General features: G+C 38.6%; 1 protein-coding gene across 1 annotated transcript in view; it reads left to right on the top strand.

Moving 5' to 3' along the window:
* The window catches only part of LOC123870540, a 174,448-nt gene that overhangs the window by 146,498 nt on the left and 2,604 nt on the right, over positions 1-25,346 (top strand). The window contains exons 3-13 of the mRNA XM_045913891.1: positions 14,574-14,708; positions 15,324-15,501; positions 16,278-16,529; positions 16,957-17,205; positions 17,842-18,101; positions 18,665-18,806; positions 19,777-19,917; positions 20,562-20,719; positions 21,072-21,142; positions 21,455-24,201; positions 24,630-24,794. Coding sequence (XP_045769847.1) covers positions 14,574-14,708; positions 15,324-15,501; positions 16,278-16,529; positions 16,957-17,205; positions 17,842-18,101; positions 18,665-18,806; positions 19,777-19,917; positions 20,562-20,719; positions 21,072-21,142; positions 21,455-24,201; positions 24,630-24,794 — 4,498 coding nt within the window. The remainder of the gene's footprint in view (positions 1-14,573; positions 14,709-15,323; positions 15,502-16,277; positions 16,530-16,956; positions 17,206-17,841; positions 18,102-18,664; positions 18,807-19,776; positions 19,918-20,561; positions 20,720-21,071; positions 21,143-21,454; positions 24,202-24,629; positions 24,795-25,346) is intronic.

The following is a 25,346-nucleotide window of genomic DNA, read 5'->3' on the forward strand; positions in this document are numbered from 1 at the left end:
CTGTATCTCATGAACCGTAATAGGTATGTAGAGAATTGAAATTTTCAAAAAATGTGTAGGTATTTCTATTGCCGCTATATAAGAACAAATAATAAAAAATTTGATATGGCCACCAAAAAAGTGTTATTTCTTGCAGTATGGTATGGAACCCTTCGCGTCTGAGGCTGTAACTGTACTTTTAAACTTTAAAGCTCTTATACTTAGTTTATTTTTAGAATAGCTGTGAAACACAGACAGCTGGACAGATGACGGACTGGACTGACAGAAGGATAGACAGACAGACGGACAACGGATAGATGAATTGGGCGGACGGACGGAAACGGACTGGATTGACTGACGGATAGATGGACAGGCAGACTGGATGAAACTATAAGGGTTCCTCGATGTCCTACAGAGCTCTTTTAAAATTACCAGTAGCTATCAGAACAGATAAACCGAGTGTCCGGACTGAGTTAAACTCACTACACTAATGGAGGACATCGGAAATCCATTAGCACGCCCTGAAAACAACGTTTCAGCATTTTTTATGTTCAACAAATGTTTTTCACATAATTTGAAGGAATTAGTTGAAACTCTCTCTTTTTTTATGAAAGCTCTTTGGAACATTCAAAATTCAATAAAAAAATCAAAATACTTTTATTCAATTAGACTTTTACAAGTACTTTTGAATCGTCAAAAGCATCTACCTCGGTAACTTAACGGTTGAATCCGAAAGGTCGCAATTTCAATAATCATTAAGTAATTAATGCGATGATAGGGTTAGAAAAAAACAGTTAAAACATTATTTTTAAAACAGGATCAAAATATGTTCATGTTTTTTTTCTTTTAAATTTTAAACATCTTTAAAGCTCCTGTTTTGAACATTTGTTTAGAACAATGCCAACCCTGCCCGTTGGATTATAATTGTTACGTAATTGTTTACGAGCAGAATAAGAAGAGTTTAGGTCTTAGTCCACCACGCTGGCCTAGTGCGGAGTGGCAGACTTCACAGTACACACACCTTTGAGACCCAAGCATGCGGGTTCCCTGACGACTTTTCTTCACCGTTAAAGTAACTACCTAATTAGAGATCCGTGCCCGGAATCGAACCCCGGACTTCCGAATAGGAGACCGAAGTCTTAACCACTAGGGTGTTAAATCGTTTTACACAGCAACCCCTGCAATTAATGAATCCAATTTTCTCTTTTTTGTTAGCTAAAAAAAAATTAATTAATCATGTAATCAATTTGTTAAAAATAAATATCGGATGACTGGTTCGAGCGTAGACGATAATTAATTAAAACGTAGGCGTCCCCAGATATCATGGCTGCAAATCATAATTAAATAAAATCGGCCAAGTGCGAGTTGAATGCGCACACGTTGAGTTCCGTACAAACGTACAAGATTATATCTTTTTAAATTGTTTGAACTTTTATTATTTGTTGTTAAACTTAGCGGCAATAGAAAACAAAACACTCTGTGAAAAGGGATTTGAAGAATTTGGCCTACCGTATTGCTATTTTCATTTGTTTCCAAAACAGCGGCCATGTATAAAACTCGTAAAATTGTATTGATTAATACTTACAAGTTTTATAATGTGGCCGCGATTTTGAAAAAAAAAAAGAAAATGTTGGACTATTTATATTTAGAGAAGGCAGGCTAGGCTCCATAGTAAAATATTCAAATCCCTTTCATCTCTCTACTATTACAGTTCATGAGATACAGCCCGCTGACATCAATCTGTCAGTATACAGCCAGACAGACAACGGACAGCGAAGGCTTAGTATAGGATCCTGTTAGCACACTCCGGGTGCGGAACCCTAGAAAAAGGAGACTTCAATCGGAAAAGGGTTGAAAAATATTTACCTAAAACACTGATTTGTATTTTATTTTCTCGAATAAATTAATTTTGGACAGATCTTTAGAGAGTTTCTATCAAAATATTAATATAAAAATTTTGCTGTTCTTTTGCGCAGAAAACATTATACCTAACTAAAACTTTTATGATAATCTTTCTAATTTCATTATCATTATCTCAACCCGCCGCTGGCCCACTACTGAGAATGGATCTCCTCTCAGAATAAGAAGGACTTAGGCGATTATAATTAATTATATTTACTACTAGCTGATGCCCGCAGCTTCGCCCGCGTGGATTGGTCAGATCCCCTGCAGCATCAGGATTGAGGAGTTGGACTCCAAATTTTTTATGAAACAATGTCGCAAAGTTCCTCTATCGATTAAAAAAGAAATGGCGCAAATCGGTTCAGAAATCTCGGAGATTTCGGTGTACATAGGTAGAAAAACACAACTCCCTTTTTAAAAGTCGGTTAAAAAAGTAGCCTATTTTACGCCCTGGTCAATCCTCTACTTGCCTGTGAAAGTCCCGTCAAAATCGGTTCAGCCGTTCCAAAGATTAGCCTTTTCAAACAGACAGACAGACAGACAGACAGACAGACAGACAGACAAAAATTTTAAAAACGTGTGATTCAGTTATGGTATCGTTCAAATATCCATATGAGCTTAATATGAGGTAGTTATTTCGAAATTACAGACAGACACTCCAATTTTATTTATTAGTATAGATATAGATAAAGGCGTAAGTTTGTGTGTATGTCTGTGTATATGTTTGTGTGTATGTTTGTTCTTTCACGCAAAAACTACTGAACGGATATGGTTGAAATTCGGAATAGAGATAGATTATACCCTGGATTAACACATAGGCTATATTTTATCCCGGAAAATCAATGAATTCCTACGGGATTTTGAAAATCCCAAATCCACGCGGACGGGTGTCAGCTAGTAGTGAACAAATAAAACTTTCTTATAAACATTATTATCAGTATGTCTATAATAAAGCGTTAGAAATGTCACATAAAGCAGTCCTGTATCCCGGGGCACCTACCCACAATTCAGCAGGTGATCGAATTAAACTCGCCCCGGGGAACGATCCCGAATCCTTTCCTACCCTTGTTGAGTTACTGTGCGACTGCCATTTGATTCCCATGGTTCCGTGATAATGTTTAAATCGAGATGTAATTCCAATAAAACCCACTGCTAAGCTCTATGTTACTTCTTGATAGGAATATTGGAACCCTCGTAGCTTTAGTTTTAAGTTACGTAATTAATTATCACCACTGTATTTTACAAATTTAACAATTTCGACCATCAAAAGGAGCACAATAGTACCTACTTTGAATAAATGATTTTGACTTTGACTTTGAATAACTTTCTAAACCTCGATAGGAAAGAGAATAAACCTGTAGTATATTCATTGTTACTAAGACTTGTATAGACTCATAATATTATGAGCGTAGCTATCTATGGGCCTCATACGAAAGCATAGTCACTCAGCGGGTGATGGAGAGAGCTATGCTTGGAGTTTCTCTACGAGATCAAATAAGAAGTTAGGAGATTCAGAGTAACCGACATAGCTCAAAAGGTTGCAACGCTGAAGTGGCAATGGGCAGTGCACATAGTTCAAAAAACCATTAGACGTTGGGCTCCTAAGATGGGCGACATTGTTGCGCAGCGTAGCGTTGGAAGACCCCCTCATTAAATGAACAGATGACATCAAACGATTCGTAGGGAGCCGCTGGATTCGTGCGGCGGAAGACCTTGGCGTGTGGAAGTCCCCACAAGAGACCTATGTCCAGCAGGTCTAATGGGTCTTGCAGTTTCGAACCTGGCAGAGGCAGTTTGGAAAAGTAGCGAAACTCTAAAAGATTTTAAAATAACCTGCAGCTCTCCCTTTCAAGGCAGCACGCAGTCGCAACAATAGCGGATTAGCAGCATTGTTCCTATCTCTCCTAGGATTACTTTATACTATTGTCTCTGACTGGGTGAACTTTATTCCCAGGGATTTAGGTCACTGCTACGCCAACGCAAACTTTAATTAAAGCTCTAGATCTAGAATATCTGGAACTTGTGAAAAAAACTGTTTCTGGATCGACAGTCAAAATGTTTTTCTCATCAGGTAGCTTTATTATTGGTATTATTTGTGTATTAAATAATTCTAAGATAATACTCACGCTACTGCTGATAGCCCAGCGACAAAACTGTAGAATAGATAGAATATATTTTTTATCCGACTGCGGCAAAGCCAAAAGTGTTATGATTTTAGCAGTCTATAATATATGTATGTATGTGTGTATGTATGTTTGTATCCAAATTCTTTGTGTTCCACCGTAGTGCCTAAACTATTGGGCTGATTTTGATGATTGAGGTGTCAATTGATTCGTTGTAAAGGTTCAGGTGACATAGGCTGTATTTTATACGAAAAAAATTGACGGATGTTACATCAAAAAAAGTGGAGGTCTCCGAAAAAATTTTTTTTGCTATTTTATCGAGTGGGATGTCAAATGAAAGAGGAGAAAATTCTGAGCTCATGAATATATAACAAGTGTAAATTAAAAATTTATAACACCCCCGACAAGTGAAGGTTACAGTAACTAGAAAAGACCGAAAAGACCTGATAACTTTCAAACGGCTGAACCGATTTTCTTGGACTATTACGCGCCTACGATCCAAAGTATACATCGATGATCCGAGCATCCGAGTTTTCCAAAACATCATTTTCAAATAAATAATTATAATTATGTATCTATGCAACGTCCATCTTGACAGCTTGACATTTGTCAATTGACATAATATTATGAACCTAACGGTTATCTAACCTTCTTTTCTACAAGAAAACTAGAAAAGAGCTGATAACTCTTAAACGGCTGAACCAATTTTTTTGGATTATAGCTAAGAACACTCTCGATCAAGCCACCTTTCAAACAAAAAAAACTAAATTAAAATCGGTTCATTCGTTTAGGCGCTACGATGCCACAGACAGATACACAGATACACAGACACATAGATACACAGATACACACGTCAAACTTATAACACCCCTCTTTTTGGGTCGGGGGTTAAAAATGTAAAACAGCATTTTAATATACCAAGCGACAGAAAAACAATTTTCCTCTAATATTTCAGCGTTCATTAAGACGATCGCAGTCGGGTTTTAGTTTTTAACTTTATATTAAAGTAAACTTTTACAAGTGCTTTTGAATCGTCAAAATAATATATCAATCACTCATTTGCTACTCGTTGCTCGCCAACTCGTTCCAATTGATTTTAGGCTTATTTCGTCCTTTCACGACCTATAATAGTTCGCGACAGGTTAACATAGCAATCGGGGTTTAAGGCGGGGGGACGCCCAGCTCAGCGCTGCGCCCGCGCATTATAAGGCGTCTCCCCGCCTTATACCCCGATTGCCATGTCGACCTGTCACGAACTACACCTAATTATTCTAGTTTTTAGTTTAACTCGTTTCTCGCTAATCGTCGGCGGTTGGACAACTGTCCTAGGCTGGAGTTTTTAGGTCACTTTCACAAAGTCTGTAAGAATGGATGAAAATATAAATAATGGACATTTTGCGCCTATTCACAATACATTGTAGCTGCAGCTTACATTTCCAGTCTTTTGCTACGACTACAATACGAAAACACTACCTTAATGTAGGAAACGGTTTTTGGGTCATTGCTACGCGCACACGTTGCTAATGGATATGGGCTAGTTTTTACGCATTTTTGATGTTACCGGAAATATACAATGCCTAGTTTCCTTGTATATGTTGCCCTCAATCTGTGTAGCCTGGCATTCTACAGAATACCTAAAACATTCAGGCAATGTATAAAATATTTTTTATTTCAAAATTTACCTAGGCTTTCTGTACAATCCCCTAACATCAATAGGAAAAATGTCTCCAGGTATGTTAGGTAGGTATGTTTGTCTGCCTGTCATCTAATAATGCATAAGGGTCAAATAAGGCCCATAACGAAATCTGAGCACCACGATTCCACGCAGTCTTGTCTGTCGTACTCTGTCTATTGTCTGTCGTGTCGTCTGTGTTTTTGTAAAGCGCGAAGCCAAAAGCTCACGAAGTTAAAGAAAAATTAAAGAGTTAAATAAATCCATGTGGATGAAGTAGGTATAATAATCCATGTGGATAAGCGGGTATCGTCTACTTATTTGGTGCATACAGGGATAACTTGCACCTCGGAGACGGATATAGGATACTTTTTATTCCGGATATTGAAAAAGCTCCCACGGAATTTTTATAAACCTAACTTCACACGGACGAAGTCGTGGGCAAAAGCTACCAAAGAATATACTGTGGACAATATTTGACTAAGCAAAAGCTTGCCAAAGGATGTAAGCTCCATAAAGAAGAAAACATTTGAGTTTCCAACAAATTACCATAATCAAGGGCGATTTAATTAAAAACACAACAGGCTCTACAAAATACAAATCCGGCTTATACTCGTATATATTATAAATGCAAAAGTGTTTTTTTGCTGTAACCGTAACGGAGCCACGTTTTGACGTGATGGCATTGATGGAGAATGAAATAGGTTACTTTTTAGGATTACTAGGGTACTTTTTAGGGTTTTTAGGGACCCTGTTACTACTCGTAAAATTCTCACAATAAACATAAAGCTCCATCTGCTCACAAGCCCATTCAAAGTATCCCATCCTACCCTACTCAGGGGGCAAGATGGGGGATCGGTCTTTATGCATATTAAATTTTTTTTAAATTTAATTATTAAATACCAGTTCCTAATACGTATTGATTATTATCAAAGACTGATTACCAAAGATAAATACCGAAACAAAAAAACCTGCAACAGAATAACATTGTTATCTGTTATGCCCTTCCCTTCCGTAGAAAGTTGGAATTTTCACAGATTATGTATTTTTATTGCTACTATAACAACAATTAATAAGAAATTTCAAAATGGCCGCTAAAAATAATTAAAACCATGTATACGGAACTCTTCGTGGGCGAACCCGAATCGTGCTTGACCGGTTTTATTATTACGGATAACAAATAGTTTACACAGGATTTTCAAATAATACAATCTAAATCAACGCGGACAAAGTCGCGGGCAAATTTGCTCTTTGCAGGCAGGGATTTGCAGGCTGTGGAAAATTTGCAATTTGTTTAAAAGACCCAATATACCTATCGTTTTGAAGCTTTACCCCATTACTCTTAACACGATCTGTTTTGATTTGAAAAATAATAAAGAAGGCTTTTCCAAGGAAATGTGACGAGTTCGTGAATCGATTTTGGAAATGAGTTTTGATTTAATTCTGTGAAATGCGAGGGAAAGTACACTGGAAAAGAAAAGGTGCTTGAAATAGAATCTTACTAAAGAGGTGGTACATATTCATTTTAGAAGGCAACTTTTTAAGGTTCCGTACTTCGAAAGGATAACGGAACCTTTATAAGATTACTTTGTTGTTTGTCTGTCTGTTTGTCCGTCTGTCCGTCCGTCCGTCCATCCGTCTGGCGTGTCTGTAAAGAAAACCTGTAAGGTACTTCTCATTGTCCTAGAATCATGAAATGTTTTAGGTAGGTCGGTCTTATAGCACAAGTAAAGGAAAAATACGAAAACAGAGAATTTATGGTTACATCATACAAAAAAAAAATTAAAATGTGTTTCAATTTTCAAAGTTAGATAACTATACCAAGTAGGGCATCATATGAAAGGGCTTTACCTGTACAATCTAAAAGTTATTGATTTATCATGCAAAATGTAAAAAAATACCCGAGTACGGGGAACCCTCGGTGTGGGACTCGCACTTGGCCCGTTTTTAAATGTAGAGTAGATTTTATCTATTTTATTTAAAAATAAACAATCTGACTAAAAAGAACAAAAGTTCAAAAGAAAATGAACGCCGTAATTCAAGATAAGTTATGGGTCCCCATTTTCTTTTGGACTCTACATTAGGATATGAAAATAAAACCTTTAACCCAACTGAAAAAGTGGAAAAATATTTCGGTACTCTGAATAATGATTAAAATATTCCGTCGCAAAAATCTTGTTATTGTTCGCCAGACCGACACATCCATTTATCATTATTTCAAGGAAATTCGGAATTGTTGATAAGTTTTATAATTAGGAATAACAAAAAGTCCAGACCTTTGTCAAAACAATGTTAGCATTTAAGCGGCTTCTGAAATGAAATGGAAAAGAAAAAGAATGGAATGAAATAGAACGATAGGTACAGACCGTTCACTATCTTGTGAAGTTGGCACCATTGCTTTGCTTGCTTTATTCTTTAGAGCTTAGGGTTTATTATCGTGTAGTCTGCAATGATGCCAACATGACGGCAAGGACAAATTTGTATGTATAACTTCGTGTAGGAAAACTTATGCCATTTATGCTATATCAGGACTCTACCACTGATTTGGAAAGAAAATTCTATTGAGAAGAGCCAGCAATATACTTTCAGAGATTTAATTTAGAGAGAGCTTTATTTAGATGAGTTTTTACTATATCTACATTATGCCGTTTATTATTTTGTGTTTTTTCTTTTTGTTTGTTATGGGTTGTCTTGTGACTTATATTGCCTGAAATAAAAATTATTATCATTATTATTATTATTTAAGAGCAATGGTGCGAGCCGTTTTCATAAACGGGAGGTTCTGGTGCGCTAGTGTTATAAATGGGACGTTCCGGGTTGATTCCTATCAGGACCAATTATAGGAAATTTAATAAACTAATTTTTCTTTGATCTAAGTCAAAGTCAAAGTCATTTATTCAAATTGGGTACTATTTTACAATTTCTGATTGTCAAACAATGATATAGTGGTGATTAAAACTAAAGCTACGAGGGTTCCAAACGCGCCCAAGTCTGAGAAGAGCCTACAACAAACTGAGTCGGGTATTCTTTTTCTCGTCTAGTACGAGTAGAAGCCTTCGGCCGCGACTAATTACCAATCAACCAAGCGATTCCAGTAAAATGTCACAAAGAAACATAAAGGCTTAGTATACCGAATTTGTATATTGTGTTTTCAAGTCCGGGGTGAACAGAAGAACACCCGTTTTCAAGTCATACAACCTAAGGTGGCTGTTGTAGCGACCTTTTCACGACTCATCCTTTTAACTGATTCTGACCAAAATTGTCACAGAGATAGCTTGCATACCGAAGACAGATATCAGCTACTTCCTGTACCGGAAAATCAGAGAATTCCCATGTGATTAAAAAAAACCTAAACCCACGCGAATAAATTCGCCGCATGATCTGTTTGATACGTAGATAAATTGTATCCTGGAAATGGATGATACCTATGTTACTTTTTATTTTGGAAAATTAAATTTTTTAATTTGGGATTCAAAAAAACCTAAATGCAAGCGGACAAAGCCGCGAGCATCATTTAGTCTACACATACAACGCAAAAGTTAGGCAGCAAAACCTTCTCTCTGGCCTGTTTTTTCAGGAGGAAAACTGAGCCAATTTAGAAAATATGATTTCCCAAATTGCTCCAACGGGGAATCGAACCGTGGACCTTTTTATAAAACAATCTACCGTCGATAATCTTGTCGATTGTATGTAATAATCGCATTGCCGTCCGTCCGCCCGTAATACCTTCTTACAGCCTTTCCCGCCTAATCCAATTCCCTAACATGGAATACTAAAGGTATATGCATAATGGAAGCATTCAATTTTTTTTACCTAATAAACTAAATCGTTGTATAATGCTAGTAGCATAGAATGGTAGTAAGTGATGCGCATTCTAAATAACTTGGAGATACAGGTGTACAACTTTGTCAGTAGGGTGGTAACTATCGATGTATGTATGTCTGTGTGTTTTACTCGTCCATGCTTGTCCATGCGGACAGATTTGGCTGAAATTTAGAATGAAGACAGCTATTTGATTTTTGGGATAAAAGTATTAACATAGGTTACTTTTTATCCCGGAAAATCAAATAGCTTCCGAGGGATTAAAAAACCTATATCCACGTATACGTAGTCGCGGGTATCTATACTAATAAATAAAATTGGAGTGTCTGTCTGTAATTTCGAAATAACTACCACATATTAAGGTCATATGGTTATTTGAACGATACCATAACTGAATCACACGTTTTTAAAATTTTTGTCTGTCTGTCTGTCTGTCTGTCTGTCTGTCTGTTTGAAAAGGCTAATCTTCGGAACGGCTGAACCGATTTTAACGGGATTTTCACATACAAGTAGAGGATTGACCAGGGTGTAACATAGGCTACTTTTTTAACCGACTTTCAAGAAGGGAGTTGTGTTTTTGTACCTATGTACACCGAAATCTCCGAAATTTCTGAACCGATTTGCGTCATTTCTTTTTTAATCGATAGAGGAACTTTGCGACATTGTTTCATACAAAATTTGGATTCCAATTCCTCAATCCTGATGCTGCAGGGGATCTGACCAGTCCATGCGGGCGAAGCTGCGGGCATCAGATAGTCATCTAATAAATAAACAATTTTTTTGTTTCAAGCAAAATATCCATAGACTGCACAAGCAAATATTTACATAGGGTCAACTAAATCAAAATAGGTATTATAAATATAGAAGCCATTTTGACCCTTTTTGAATCGGAAACCAAAAGCCAAAATATAAAATTTAATCTGCAAAAATACACATGACTGTAGTAGACTTTAGAAATATCTACCATTTTTTTTTTAAATTCAACAATTGGGCCAGTTGCAATATTAATTTGAAATAATAGTTTTATATATATAAAATGTTTTAAATATGGTTATAAATGTAAAAGGGCAGCTTTGCGAGCGCGGCCTAAGGCAGTAAGTCCCTGCAATAACTGAAGACATTCAATACACGTCGGGAACTTGGATGATCGCTACAGCTTTATGGCATCGTTTGAAGCTTTGACCTTCATGGTGCAGTGGTAAGCTGTGGGCTTATGATTGGGAAGGTCATGGGTTCGATTCCCAGCTAGAAAAATTTGGAGAATTCGATGTTCATCATCAATCTAATAGCCGGCCCTTTGGTCTCCTTTCAGAAGGGTTTAGGCCACTGGCCAAGTAGGTACGGTTATTATATAGAGGGTCTTCCAATATACGTAAAATCCACGTTCTTTGTTAGTTGTAAGTGTAATTACCATTTTAAATTATCGATTAAACTAAAAAAGCACGTTAAATCATTGTGACGTCACATGCCAGTATTTCATAGAAGCTCGCATACTAAGCGCGTGTGTTGACGTTTGATAAAAAGATACTGATTTGACTAGTTGTCAAACACCGGATTGTCGGATTCGGATTGGGTGCAGTGCGTGCGTGTGAACTTTAGAGGTGCGTGCCCGGGATCGAATATAAGGCCGAAGTTTAACCCCTAGTCTATCACCACTTTAAAAAGAAGATAATTAAGTGGATTTGTAGATTTTTAAAGTGAGAAAATTCAAAACGTCATTTCAAAATGAAAAGCAGAGTCTCACATAAATTGGATTGGGAAATCTCATTAGGGCTTTTAAAGTTCGGCCACCGTGCGTAGGGTTGCCAGGCCCTGAAATACAAAATCCGGACTCTGAGCTATGTCCTTACTAAGGGCGTTTGTGCACTCATTCGTATTCATTTTCGTAAAAATCCATCAAATACCAGTGGTAAAAATACGAATGTGTGCACACGCGTACGTGCGTTTTGTATGGCGGCCACTTTGAATCGTTTCTTTACGAAAACGAATACCTACTAATTGAATACTAATTGTGGTGTCAAAGTGGAGTGATTAATAATTTACTATGTTACATTTCAAAAGAATAAGACAGCATTTTCGATGAAGGCTCGGAATGCGCTTGATTTCTTCCGACATCTTGAACAATTATATCGTCATATTTGAACAAATAACACAAAATTATTTTAAACCATGCATATAACCCTTCCTCTTGAATCTCCGTTGCGTAGTTTAAAAGATCTAAGCTTACAAGTGGACAGAGGGCGGGAAGCGACTTTGTTTTATAGGTACTATGTAGAGATTGCATACAATACGATGCAGCATATTAAATACTAGCTGATGCCCGCGACTTCGTTCGCGTGGATAAAGGTTTTTTAAAAATCCCGTGGGAACTCTTTGATTTTCCGGGATAAAAAATAGCCTATACGGATTCGGAAGAATCCCTCTAAGTAATGGTAAAAGAAATTTTGAAATCGGTCCAGTAGTTTTTGAGCCTATTCAATACAAACATACAAAAATACAAAGGTTTCCTTTTTATAATATTAGTATAGATGTCACAACCTGTCGCACACAACTATAATATAGGCGTCTTCATGGGACCACTTGACCGGTCCGGTCAAACTGTCCGGTAAAAGTCAAATACCTGGCCACCCTGACCGCACGGCCAATTGAATTAGCATAACCAGAGGACATATTTTATCGCTCTGAATCTGAACTAGGACGGAATACAGTCTGCAGACGACATCCCTTGTGATATAGTGTGGACTTCTACAAACCATCGCAACAATTGTATCTAGGCACAAAATATTAAGGCATAAGTTAGTCAGCTTAAATTCCTACTTAGGTAGTACTTATTACTTTTTTTTTTAACTTTAGTTCGAACTAAGTTAATATTTTTCCAAATCCGTTTACTTACCCACTTACTTTTTCTCCTAACTTTAGTCCCAACTAACTTTATTGTTTTTTCAAATCCGTTTACTATCTAATTACTTTTTCTCATAACTTTATAGTTCCAACTAACTTTACTATTCTTCCAAATCCGTTTACTTACCTACTTGCTTGTTCTCCTAACTTTAGTTCAAACTAACTGGCACAACATATAGTAGTACCACAACACTATGTTTAAGTTAAGTTAGTTTTTAAGTTTTATATTTTTTATTTTAAGTTTTTTTTTTTTAAGTTTTATATTTTAAGCGTGTTTTGTATTACCTGTATGTTGATCCAATGAATAAATTTAATTCTATTCTATTCTAACTATATTATTTTTCCATATCTACACTTACGAATTGAGGTATGTCATCATCATCATGCCCATCACTGGCTCACTACTGAGCACGGGTCTCCTTTCGGAATGAGAAGGTGTTGGACATAGTCCACCACGCTAGCCAAGTGCACGTACCAGTGTGTAGTGCGTGTATGCTAGCCCGTGCAAAGCCGGGCCGATGAACTAGTCACTAAATAAGGACCTTTATCCATTTTAACGAAATACCTCCAAATGGTAATAAATGGTGGAGACCGCATTGCATTCCCGACATATTGCTTCCATATTGGAAGAGGATGTGGAATTATAGCGAAAATCTTCACGATATTTTCCAATGGAATTCAAACTTTGCTTTTCTACTTTTAGAGTGCAAATTCGTTTACTAGTGCTGTTGTCCCCGAGGGTAGTAGATGTGTGTAATATTAAAAACCCTTTCAAGGACGCGGAATATTCTGGAAAAGCTTGTTGGAAATTTTGTTATTGGCTTTTATGGTTTCTTCGGAAGGGTGTGTGAATATAATCCTATCGGAATCTGTACTTAACTTTATACCGTTTCCTTAACTCTTTGATTGATCTTAAACCTACAACTAAACTTACAAGTTAAGTTCTAGATATAACTAGGTATGTACCTAGTATCGTTGCGTGGTTATCGGAGAGTAAACCGAGAATCAAATCGTCATTATTATTAATTAAGATTCCGACATATTGAGAATCTCCTCCTTTTTGAAATCGGTTAAAAATATTTAGAAATACGAAGAAGTCTTTTTTATTAAATAGAACTTAGAGCTAACCTTATCTAATTACTATACAAATCATGCCCGCGTGGAATGGTGCCAAGAATACTGGCTGCATTTCCGCGCTGGCCATCCAGGCTGATCCGTTCCGCGAAAAATGAGCCAGCCTTTTTGTCACCAGATGAGGAAAAGAATGCCTTGCCAAACAACAAACTAAATAAAAAAATTCACATTCGATGATAGCGTCATAAAAGGGCCTCAGATTGTGTGATAGAGCCAAAGGTGTGTGAAATCTGCCAATCCACACTTAGCGTGGAGCGTTACCTAAACAACAATTCTCATTTAGAAAGGAGACCTGTGCTTAGTAATACTAATCCAGTAATTGTTATATAATATAGTGGAGACCGCGTTTAAACAAGCGTAGTGTAGGACGCCCTCCAACACGATGGACCGACGATATAAAGCGGCTGGCGGGAAGTGGCTGGATGAGGAAGGCTGAGGACCGGGTGTGGTGGCGCTCTTTAGGGAAGGCCTATGTCCAACAGTGGACGTCCACATCCTGATGATGATGATGATGATGAATTGTTATATATGAAAACTGAGAATTGAATCTGGGAGATCGAGGAAAAGCATGAAAATATAATGCCTATTCCGAGTAATGTTGTGATAACCCTACTCAAGTTAGAGCCCCGAAAATCTGCTCGGCTTTTTGGGTCAATCTCTTCCACACCTGTGTAAACTTGTCATTATATAAAGTACCCCTGCTTCACGGCAGGTGCGATAGACAATGCGTCTCGTTGAAGCTAAATATTCAAATGCAAATCAGGCTTTATTCATGTAGGCCTTGATGTAGGCTTAACAAGCCTCTTTTGAAATGTTAAATGACGTCTTTTGGTGATAAATCTAGCAAATCCTAGTTTAATTCTACCTAAGATATATTTGAAAAGTTTTCGTTTGGCTAAGACGAGGAATATACCTTTATTCACTATATTTTCAGTGTTTACAGTTAATGTAAATTAAGTACTTACCTGAAAAGCAGCTGCATTTGCACAAAAACAAAGTTAATGTCGTTTATTAATATTAGTTTTTCTCTCTCTTCCCAGTCACATCACGCGGACAGCCAGCTGGCTTCCCCCGGTGGAGAGCTGGCCTTCCGGGGACTGTGACAGCGGCGATGAAGAGCTGCCGTATGGCTGGGAACAGGCATTGGATAGCCGAGGGAAGCCTTATTATATCAAGTAAGTTACATAGGTTATACCTACTGTTAATTTCTCACAGGACAAATTATGTACATAGTATGCACCTACAATTTGCTTCAGGGAACTGACTGATCTTCGACTCTCAAGGACTAAAACCTCTCCCATATCGGCTTGATGTTATTAATTCCAAAGTACGCCAGGCAAGTTTTACCAAACAAAACATGCACAAATATAAGCAGTTTAAAAAATACAAGCAATTAATTTAAAGATGAAGCTCTAGCTACCATATCGACGACGAGCTTGTAAATATAAAAAATAAATGTCCAATTAATTTTTTTAACCTAATCTACCTACCTCTACGTCTACCTTTTTCATAAATCAACTGACAGTGACTTTCTGTTATAACTACGTAACAAAACGTCGAGGCTATATAAAGGCTATGAAACGACTAGATATCTTGGATTTCACGACTCCCCTAACCTAATGTTTAACAGATGTCGATAGAGGATCAATTTGAAAGCTTCCTCACTCTAATTCACTCTGACTATACTAAAATCTCCCCTGTTCCAGCCATTTCAACACATTAAACACTTACGTGGCACCAGAGCACTGTCTAATTCAACCAAACTAAAATCGCCTACTGTTACTTTCCAGCCATGTCAACAAAACCACGACATACGTGGCTCCAGAAGGCTTCTCGTGCGAGTCCCCGCCCGCGCCGCGGGACGTGGTGCTGGAGAGGGACCCTGAACTCGGCTTCGGCTTCGTGGCTGGATCTGAGAAGCCTGTGCTGGTGCGCTTTGTCACGGACAACTCGCCGAGCGTTGGGAAAGTGAGTTCCTTTATTTGTACCAACTGTCAACTCTACCTCAGCTTTGCACTGGTATCACCAAGTATCCACAGAGTTCTGTTTCAGCTGTATTTTTCAATCATAGTTTTGGTTATTGTGAATAGACTTATTATTTACAGCATTCTAATAATCTATTTAATAATCGATAGTTGTATCAGTCCACGGTCTTATTGCGAACAGTTTCGACCAACATCTTAAGAAACTGTCGCTTAACTGTTGGATCAAGGGTAAGATACAGAAGGCAGTGGTTCTTGAGACGGCACGCATTGTGAGGAGGTTCCTCACTCTGGAGCCCTGACCACTGGCGGCTTGGGTCCAACCCACCCTGTTGCCAGTGGATCCATTTTATCATATTTTTATTCAATGTTTTTTTTCCGTTACTTTAGTTTTTTGTTGTTTATGTTATTTTATTTCTCTTTTGTTTCTGTTATTTATTGATTTTGTTGTTGATGTTATTTTATTTTATGTTGTTTCTGTTATTTTTTCTGTTGTTTCTGTTATTTTTTCTGTTGTTTCTGTTATTTTTTTCTGTGTTTCTGTTATTTTTTCTGTGTTTCTGTTATTTTTTCTGTTGTTCTGTTGTATTTTATTGTTTATTGTTTAAGAATAGGATAAAATGGGAAAAATAAATAAATGAGAGAATGATATTTAAAAGGAACAACTAAGTAGCTATGTTATTCTAATTATTTACTTTATTTATTAAAGTAACTACATAAGGTCCTATTCACTAACCCATAAAAAAATTGTAAACCTTCCAGCTGGAACCAGGCGATCAAATCCTCTGCGTCAACGGTGAAGACGTCAGCACAGCCGCGCGAGAGCACGTCATATCAGCAGTGCGAGCTTGCTCAGAGAAGGTCACGCTGCGAGTATGTCAACCGGCACGGAGCGGCAACCTGACCAGGAGGTCCGCCTTCTTGTCCGCTGCCAAGCGAGCGAGACTGAGGGCGAGGCCTCCCAGGGTCAGGTTCGCTGACTCAGTTCAGCTGAATGGGGCTCCGATGTACCCTGTAAGTTTCCATGCTCTCCACTCAGTCTCTTCTGACAGAATCATTCGACTTGTTGGACCCGAAAGAATCTTTGACAAGGGTAAGATTAATTTTGTAATCATTATGATTACAAAAGCAAGAACAAATATAGTCATTGTTATTTTCTAATGAAGCAGGAAGATTGTAATTTTAAGTACTTAATAAAAATCAAGAACAATGTTTAATAGGCCTGAGCCCTGACCTTCCTGTAACAATTTCCCTGCCAAGCATATTACTTTAAACCGCCTGTAAACCATCGCAACAAAACGAGCTTTCAAGTTAAAAAAACTGCATTCAAATAGGTCCATTGTGTTAGAGCCTATAGATTGTTAGAGCATTTCGATTGTACAAACAGACATTATACCTACACGCAGAGATCTTAACTCATGTGTATTATTTTATATTTCAGCCCTCGGCATTCTCCCTCGGCGATCTCTGTCTACCACCGATGGCGAATGTCCTCAAAGTATTTCTTGAGAACGGTCAGACGAAGTCCTTCAAGTACGACGCCACCACCACCGTGGCAGACGTCGTCACCAGCCTCAAGGACAAACTGTGCATCACTGCGGAGGAACACTTCAGCTTGGTGGTCGAACATGTAAAAAGTTTGAGGAGGAACAAGCTTACCTTGTTAGACCCGAAAGAATCTTTGGCAAGGGTAAGATTAATTTTGTAGTTTTTTTTGCTCGAAGTAACATAAACTTATCGCGACCTATTGATAAGGTTTTGTTTCTTATTCTATTACATATAGCTAAGTATAAATTTTAAAGTACTAAACTTATTGACATTGCTGTGAAAATTAAATTGTCCCCAAATCATCAGTATGGCCGTATCAAGTGCAGCCAATACTGTTGTATACGTACTTATGTTTTGTGACGTCTCTTGTTTTGTTACAGACCGTCCACTGTAACTTGTTCCCTAAAGTTATATTGGCACTATTGCAAATCACACAATAATAAACCTTACGTTCTAAGGAATGAAGCAAACAAAGCAAGGGTTTAAACATGATGGCAGGGGACAGTTATAGTGAGCGAGCTGTAACTAAGCACAATACCTAATAAGTTTTCCATCTAATGATCACTAATATCTTTATACAAATACAAATCCAAATATTTTTTTTTACACAAATAATTTATTTCCACAAAAGATTAATAACTAAGTACAATTAAATTTACATTTTATTAAATACCTACAATCCTAAGTACCTACAACAAAGTGAACTGTAAGCATATACAATTAGTGAGATAACTTAGTTATTAATACAATTTTGAGTGATCTTTCACCTAAATTCCAGATCGCCGCACGACCAGGATCTCATAAAATGCGTTGCCTATTCCGAGTCGTCTTCATGCCATCATCAGCGGCTGAACTGGCTCAACGAGACCTCGCAGCGTTGGATTATCTGTACATGCAATGCTGTAACGACGTGGCACAGGATCGATTTGCGCCAGAGCTGCAACCCGACGTGGCGCTGAGGCTCGCTGCCTTGCACATACATCAACATGCGCTGGCGCATAACCTGCCGCCTGCTAAGATTACTGTCAAAGCTGTTGAGTAAGTAACTAATATTATATACCAATTTTGTTGCTGACTGACAAACGTAGCGCTGCTATAGAGTTGAGAATAATGTAAAACTGCCAAGATATCAGACCACTTCAATGAAGCAGATAACTTCAGGAGGGTACAATGAGAACGAAACTTTTCTGTATCATACCTACTAAACCAATCCAAATATTTTTCTTTCTTTCTTTTAAACTCTACTAGTGATTTATGAAGGTAAAATAAAAAGAGAAAGAGGTATTTATAACAAGGAACATGGTGTTACTTCACTTTATTGACGACAGAATATAATTCTGTCGACACTTGAGACTTGAGACGTGTGTTTTTCATTATTTTGGTTTTCATTACATAGACGTAGATGTAGGAGGTACCCTATCAACACCAATCACGCCACAGAAACGATACGGTAGAAGATAATTATTGGTTTCAAGATATTATTTGCTAACGTCGGAGGGAATTCTTACAGGTTAAGAGGTGGAACCCAGAAAACACTTCTCAACTTCACTTACTTCAGGAAAGTAGCTGCAATTTATAACACGTGTTTTATTTATTTCCAGGCGAGAGTTCGGCTTCGAGAGGTTCGTGCCAAGCAGCCTGTTAGAGAGTATGAAACGCAAAGAGCTTCGGCGTCTGGTAGCGCACTTCCTCAAGCTCAACGCGCAGATGACGGGCAGTCAGCGACATCTAACGCAGTTGCAGGTTTGATCCCATTGCACTATCAATAAATCTATGATCTATGACCAATCCCGGACTAACAACACCGGATATACAAAGAAGCCCACTAGGGCCGTAAGCCAAGATGGCGGGCCCTAGCCGGTGAAATCCCGGCTAAAAGATCTCCACCAGGGTACAATGTTGCCCTGCGCCTCACCCGGGTAAGGAGGCCATGCCTCGAGGCCCGTACCCCCGCTTGGCCGTTCCGACCAAACGGAGAAGACCCGCACTACTATAAATCTATGAAATATAAAAAAAAACTAGAGGATGCCCGCGACTTCGGCCGCGTGGCTTTAGGTATTTAAAGATCCCGTGGGAACTGTTTGATTTTCCTTGATAAAATGCCTATGTCAATTACAGGGACGCAAGCTACCTCGGTACCTTTCATACAAATCGGTTAAGCTGATGGGTTTTTAGGAATCCCGTGGGAACTTATGATTTTCCGGGATGAAAAGTAGCCTATGTCTGTCCCCGAAATATAAGCTAACCCTGTACCAAATTTCGTCAGAATCGGTTAAACTGTTGGGCCGTGAAAAGGTAGCAGATAGACAGACAGACAGACACACTTTCGCATTTATAATATTAGTATGGATATGGCGCGAATACACTCAGTGAAAATTTTAACTGTCTACACCTTATTTTAATGTTAAACCTATCGTGAGTGATTTCCATCCCATCCATTCCATTTTATGTATAGAATGTAACGGCTAGACTCACGTATTTAGTCGATGTAACCCCGGATGGGTTCGAAACTAGTCAGGCTTGCATCGACTTAATACGTGAGAATAGCCGTAGCATTCTATGTACGGTTCATGAGATATAACCCGCTGGCAGACAGACGGAGGGATGTACAGACAGACAGCGGAAGCTTAGTAATAGAAACCTTTGGGTACGGAGTCATAAAAGCCATCAGAAACCCAAATCAGACTGAGATAATAATTTATTTCTTTGTCAGGCAAAACTTCATTACTTGGACATAGTGGGTAGTCTTCCAAGTTACGGCGCGAAGTGCTTCAGCTGCAGTCGACCTGAACGTGTTCTATTGGTTTCACCGCGCTTTGGACTCAGTCAAATCGTGGGCAGAAATAACTCTGTGGTGAGTACTGACCAGATGTTCATCATCATCATCGCGTGCCTTCTTCGAAACGAAGTTTGGCGATCATCATCCGAAAAGCTTCTCTATTTAAAGCCGCCTCTTTCAACTTCGGGTAACTAAGCCCTGTCCAGATGTTGTAGGTTGCAAAAGATACGGAATCTTTCAAAAGACGGATGAGTAATAATGAAAGTTAAACAACTATACAGCATTTTTTTCCTATCTCCTTCCTTCAATATCAGGATACTGTCAGTCCCATCGTATAAAACACACAAACACACACACGCACGCACACAAAAGTTAAACAACAATACAGCCTTAAAAATAACAATATAATATACATATCAGAAGGTCATTGTACATATCATATTAAAGTAGGTATAATGGCGAATACGTCTGGGATTAACCATTTTTAGGTGCATTTTCTATAGCACTGTCAACAAAAATTATAATGTTAAAATTGTAACGTTATAATGGTAAAGTTTCTCTATTGCCCTACTTCAATTATTTATTATTCGACTTGTTTAACTTAGCATTTAAGTCTATGCAAGACATAAATGAGGACGACCCCAAGTCTCTTTTCTTTTTTCTTGTTTTTTCCAACAGAATCAGTACTCCAAACAAAAATCGTGTTTTTTTTATTCCAGCCCCAATCCATCGCCTCTCTGGAAGAAGTGGAAGGCGTCCGCGTGAAGAGCGAATGTTCCGGAAGCGCGGACGTCGCTATCTTCCTGCAGAGGGACCGAGTTCTCGCGTTGCTCATGGAAGAGAAGGATGCAACGGAGATGCCTCTTGTTATAGCTGGGTGAGTCCATTTTAACCAGTGCACTTCCAGTGAGTCTTCCAACGCTGCGCTTTCTGTTTGTTTGGGGTTTTAACTGTGTCATCACAATTATCAGCCTATTGTCGGCTAGTGCTGAACATTGTGTAAATGAGTGTCACTACACAATTGTTTCATGATCATCATCACCAGCCCATGGACATCCACTGTTGGACATAGGCCTTCCCTAAAGAGCGCCACCACACCCTGTCCTCACATTACGCTTGCTCCACTCAAGGGCTTTCCGGATCCAACAGCCATCGCCTTTACGACAGGCCTGCCCACCGCCACTTCAGCTTGCCAATTGTTTATTAATAGGTTATTTTTTCGTTTTCAGATATTACAGGCTCGCCACAGGCCGAGAGTTGAATATTGAGCTAGAAAGAGAGCCTATGACTGAAGACATAGGTACGTTAAAATATACTTACTTTAGTTTATTATAATATTATATAATCTTCATTTAAATCTTCATTCTCATTGTATGCTCTTTGTACCACCTTTTTTACCTGTACTCAGCAAATAAAGAATATGATAATGATTATTATGATTAGGATTAAATTCATTCTTCAGTTAATGTCATCTCAAAGAAATGTTTATCTGATAAAATCTACTGTTCTCAGTGAATTTCTATCCGAATCGGTGGTTGAGTCTTGACGTAACCTAAGTAGCACTTGAATTTAACCATATACACATAAAGTTATTTTAAATTATTTTTTTCAGCACCACCTTACTTGTCGCAGCACAGTGTAGTACCGGCAAAATGGAGCTACTTGTATTACGATGACCCCATGATCCTCGGCAAAAAGCATTTCGCCATCTTCAGTATGCCGCCTCCATATCATTCCACACCGGACCAGACCAAATCTAGCCTGGACACCAACATGAACACTAGCATAGCCAATCGTAACCATAGCAACACCTCCAGCCCATTAGTTGGCTACGGAACAAAACCAAGCATTCTAGGTCACGACATTCATTTCGAAAAATGTAAACGAACTGAAGATTTCAGACTTTTTGATCCAAATGACACTTGTTATCTAGACGATGGTATGGGCTTTGATCTACAAAGCGTATTGTCTATGGAACTATTAGAAAACGTGAATAATCCTCGTCTAGTAGAAGCCAAAAACGAAGAGGTGTTAAGAAGAGTAGCAGAAATGCAAAAACTAGTAGAAAATTCCGAACAATATCTGACTGAAAATTGTGATCTTTACAATGATATTGGTTATGATGGTATTTTAAGAGACGAATTAGTTGGTAAAGAGACTTGCGTAGATCATTTAGAGAGTGATACGGAATCTGTTAATAGTAGAATGTCGGCCGCTGATGATGCGCCAGGGATATTAAAACATAGTGATTCCTTATTACTTCTGACTGAAACGATTAATCAAGGTTTGAGTGGTTTGACTGCAGCTGAAACTGAAAAAGAGTTTAATGGTAGTGATCTCACAAAAAGGCAATCACAAGGTCTTAGTGCAATACTTAACAATTGTGGACTCACTGATGCTTTATTAGCTCTAAATAATGATGTTGTTTATTCTGAAAGTGATAATGATTCTTCATATACTCCTACAAGTAGTCCTATAAGAAAACATCAAACTAAAGCTTCTAATAAAGCAGTCAGAACTAGTTTTGGTTTGCACAGTCCAGACGCTACATTAGATGCTAAAGAATCTAATTTGAAAGAATACTTAAAACAACTAAGAGAGAAAAGTAATAGGGAAGAAAACGCATCTGAATTTCCATTTTTTTATCAGGAAAGTATAGTAGACAACGACGCCGAGCTTATAGATTTAACGTTAATACCTCCACCGCAAACTCCTGATGAGTTAGACTGTTCAACACAAGTGCCTCAAATTTTACCCATAGTTCCACCATCATTCGCTGACGATAAGGACACGGAACAAGACAATATACCAAAAAGTAATGAACTAGAAGAATTTATAGCCAATGTTACTATACAGCCACCTACAGTTAGAATAACTCCAGCAATAGAGCTTACTCCCGAAGAAATTATGTCATATATCATTCCACCGCCACCGGGATCTAACTCATCGACGTTAGATAGAGATCAAGCGAGATACGTAAATCAAGATGAATTGTGTGAAACTAAAAATGAACAGAACTCTTGTAACGATGTGAAAACATCCAACGGTGATGTAACAAGAGGAGTTCTTAGCGTTAGTGAAATTAGAAGCATGTTCAATGCAAAAGGCTTAAGTGATGCTAGAAATAGTTTGTTATTAAAAGATAAAAACAAATCTCAAACAAAGTCCGATTCACCGAAATGTAAAAGAAAAAGTATTACGGGAGATAAACAATCAAATGGAATTACGCACATAATAGAATACCCGACAGTTGAAAGAAAGGGTATGTTTTCTTGTTGCAGCAAAGATAAAAATAAGAGTGAAGAGAATAGTGAAACTGAAACTGAAAAAGTCGAGGGTCAAATACAAAATTCTGATTCAATGCCTGATGTTTGCGAGATAAGGCCCCCTCCTAGAAGAAAAAGTAGTGAAATTCGTAAACCGCCAGAACGCCCCCCAAAAACACCACCAACTCCCGCTCCCCGACCGAGATCGAATTCATTCACATGTCCAAATAACGAATTGAGTGCTGTCGAAATCACGACTAATCATTTCGGTACCATGAATAATAGGAAACTGAACTATAAAGTTGTGTGTGAATTAAACGAAGGCCCACAAATCCCTCCTCAATTACCACCCCGACCGGAGAACAGAATCCTTTCACCACCTCCACCTTTGTTACTACCCCCAAAAAAACCACCACTACCTCCAGTACCGAGCATTGAAGTTTTACGTATAAAAAATGCCCAAAAATCGTCTCCAGTGCGTGCCACTGAAAGACTAGCCAGCATAGGTTCACCACACTTCCAAAGAAATCTCAGCACGTATAGGAATCTCGAAAATGAAAACCGATTAACCGACGACGAATCTCAAAGCATAAGGTCCACACAAAACTACAGTTCCATGACGTTGCAGAATCGACACGTTCGGTCAAATTCGGAGACGAAGAATACGATATTGAAAAACAAAGAGATGTCCACAGCTCTGTCGCTATGTTCTCCTCAGATGAACAGGCGTTTCAGCAACAGACCTGATATTTTAAATGGAGCACCAGTAGGTGACCCGCGTATGTTCAGTCCTCCATTATCTGAGAGGAAAGCTGTAAGAAGGGACAGTGCTAGTTCCACTGGCAAGGTTCAGAACCATGTAAGGTTTAAGGAGGACGTGATTGACGATATTCCGACTCCTCCATCGCCTCCTACGGTCAAGTTTCCCGATTTCCAAGCGGGGAATAATGGGCATGTGTCTATAGAGAATTTGTTGTGCAAGACGGAGGTAGCAGTGGATGGGTTGCTTCAGAGGTTGCATCAAGTTGCTCAAAAGTGTTCGCATCAACATGCTCACGGCGGTGGCGAGGATATCGATGAAGTCAAATTTCAAGTAGGTTCTTTCGGATTCTGTAGAAACTAATAGCTTAGTCCTTATGTCTGTTCTTTTTACCAAGTCTTTAAGGCTATTGAGGATTGACGTAAATCCGCTAGTAAAATAATTCAACCATATCTAATATTAACTATTCAGATTTTAGATACTCGTAACTGAGCGTGACTCTTCGATTTTTCGGGTTGAAATTCTTTGCCATTTCAAATTTTCTCATTAAACGTTGATTAAACGTTTCAAACCTTTATTTTCTTACCTAATAATTTGAGTAATTGCTGAGTTTCTTCACAGAATCTACTTTCCGAACCCACGGGAGTCTTGACTTCTCATAAGATTCACAAATTGGCCTAAGACGTTAATGAATAAAATAAAATTGAATTAAAAATAAAATTTAAATAAAATAAAAAATGATTTCTTGTGATGTCCCGTAGCGAGCTCGCAACGAGTTGACATCCTGTGCAGTGTCGCTAGTGGGTGCGTCGCGCACGCTGGTGGGCGCTCTCGGGGCGTCCCCGGCCGCGCCCCCCGCTCCTTCCGCACCCGCTGCACTAGCCGACTGCCTGACGCCTCTGCGACGACTCGCAGACCTTGCTCAGGTCAGTAACCCACAGTGTCCCTAGTGGGTTTGTCACATACGTTAGTTGGTGCTCGCGGGGCATCCCCGGCTTCAGCTCCCAGTCCTTCAGCCCCCGCTGCTCTAGGTTACTACGTGATACCTCTGCGACGACTAGCGGACCTTCTTCAGGTTAGTAATGTTGCCGGACCTTCTTTTCCAAGTCAAGCTCCCGGAACGAAGACCTAAATGTAAGAAGGTGAAACAAACGTGGCACCTCATTAGCTAGATCCGTTGCCAGAATTGACAGCTTATATAGCTCCGTTTCTGTTGACTGTCCACTATTAAGTTCAAATGTTAAAATTACTTTCTTCAGGCAAGTTCTTCCTTCTGAATGATACCAGAAAAGTTGTAAGGTACAACTTTCCTAAAGCAACCTAGTTATGATTGTAGCTTCACGCCTGACCATTCATTTTCCCAAAATATCTCGTCATCCGTCAACCGATTGATGTCCACTGCTAGACATAGGTCTCTTGTAAGAACTTCCTCAAACCTTGGTCTTATGCCGCTTGTAGGGTGCCATATTGGGTCAAAG

Source organism: Maniola jurtina, chromosome 12, assembly GCF_905333055.1.
Source record: "Maniola jurtina chromosome 12, ilManJurt1.1, whole genome shotgun sequence".
NCBI classification, from domain to species: domain Eukaryota; kingdom Metazoa; phylum Arthropoda; class Insecta; order Lepidoptera; family Nymphalidae; genus Maniola; species Maniola jurtina.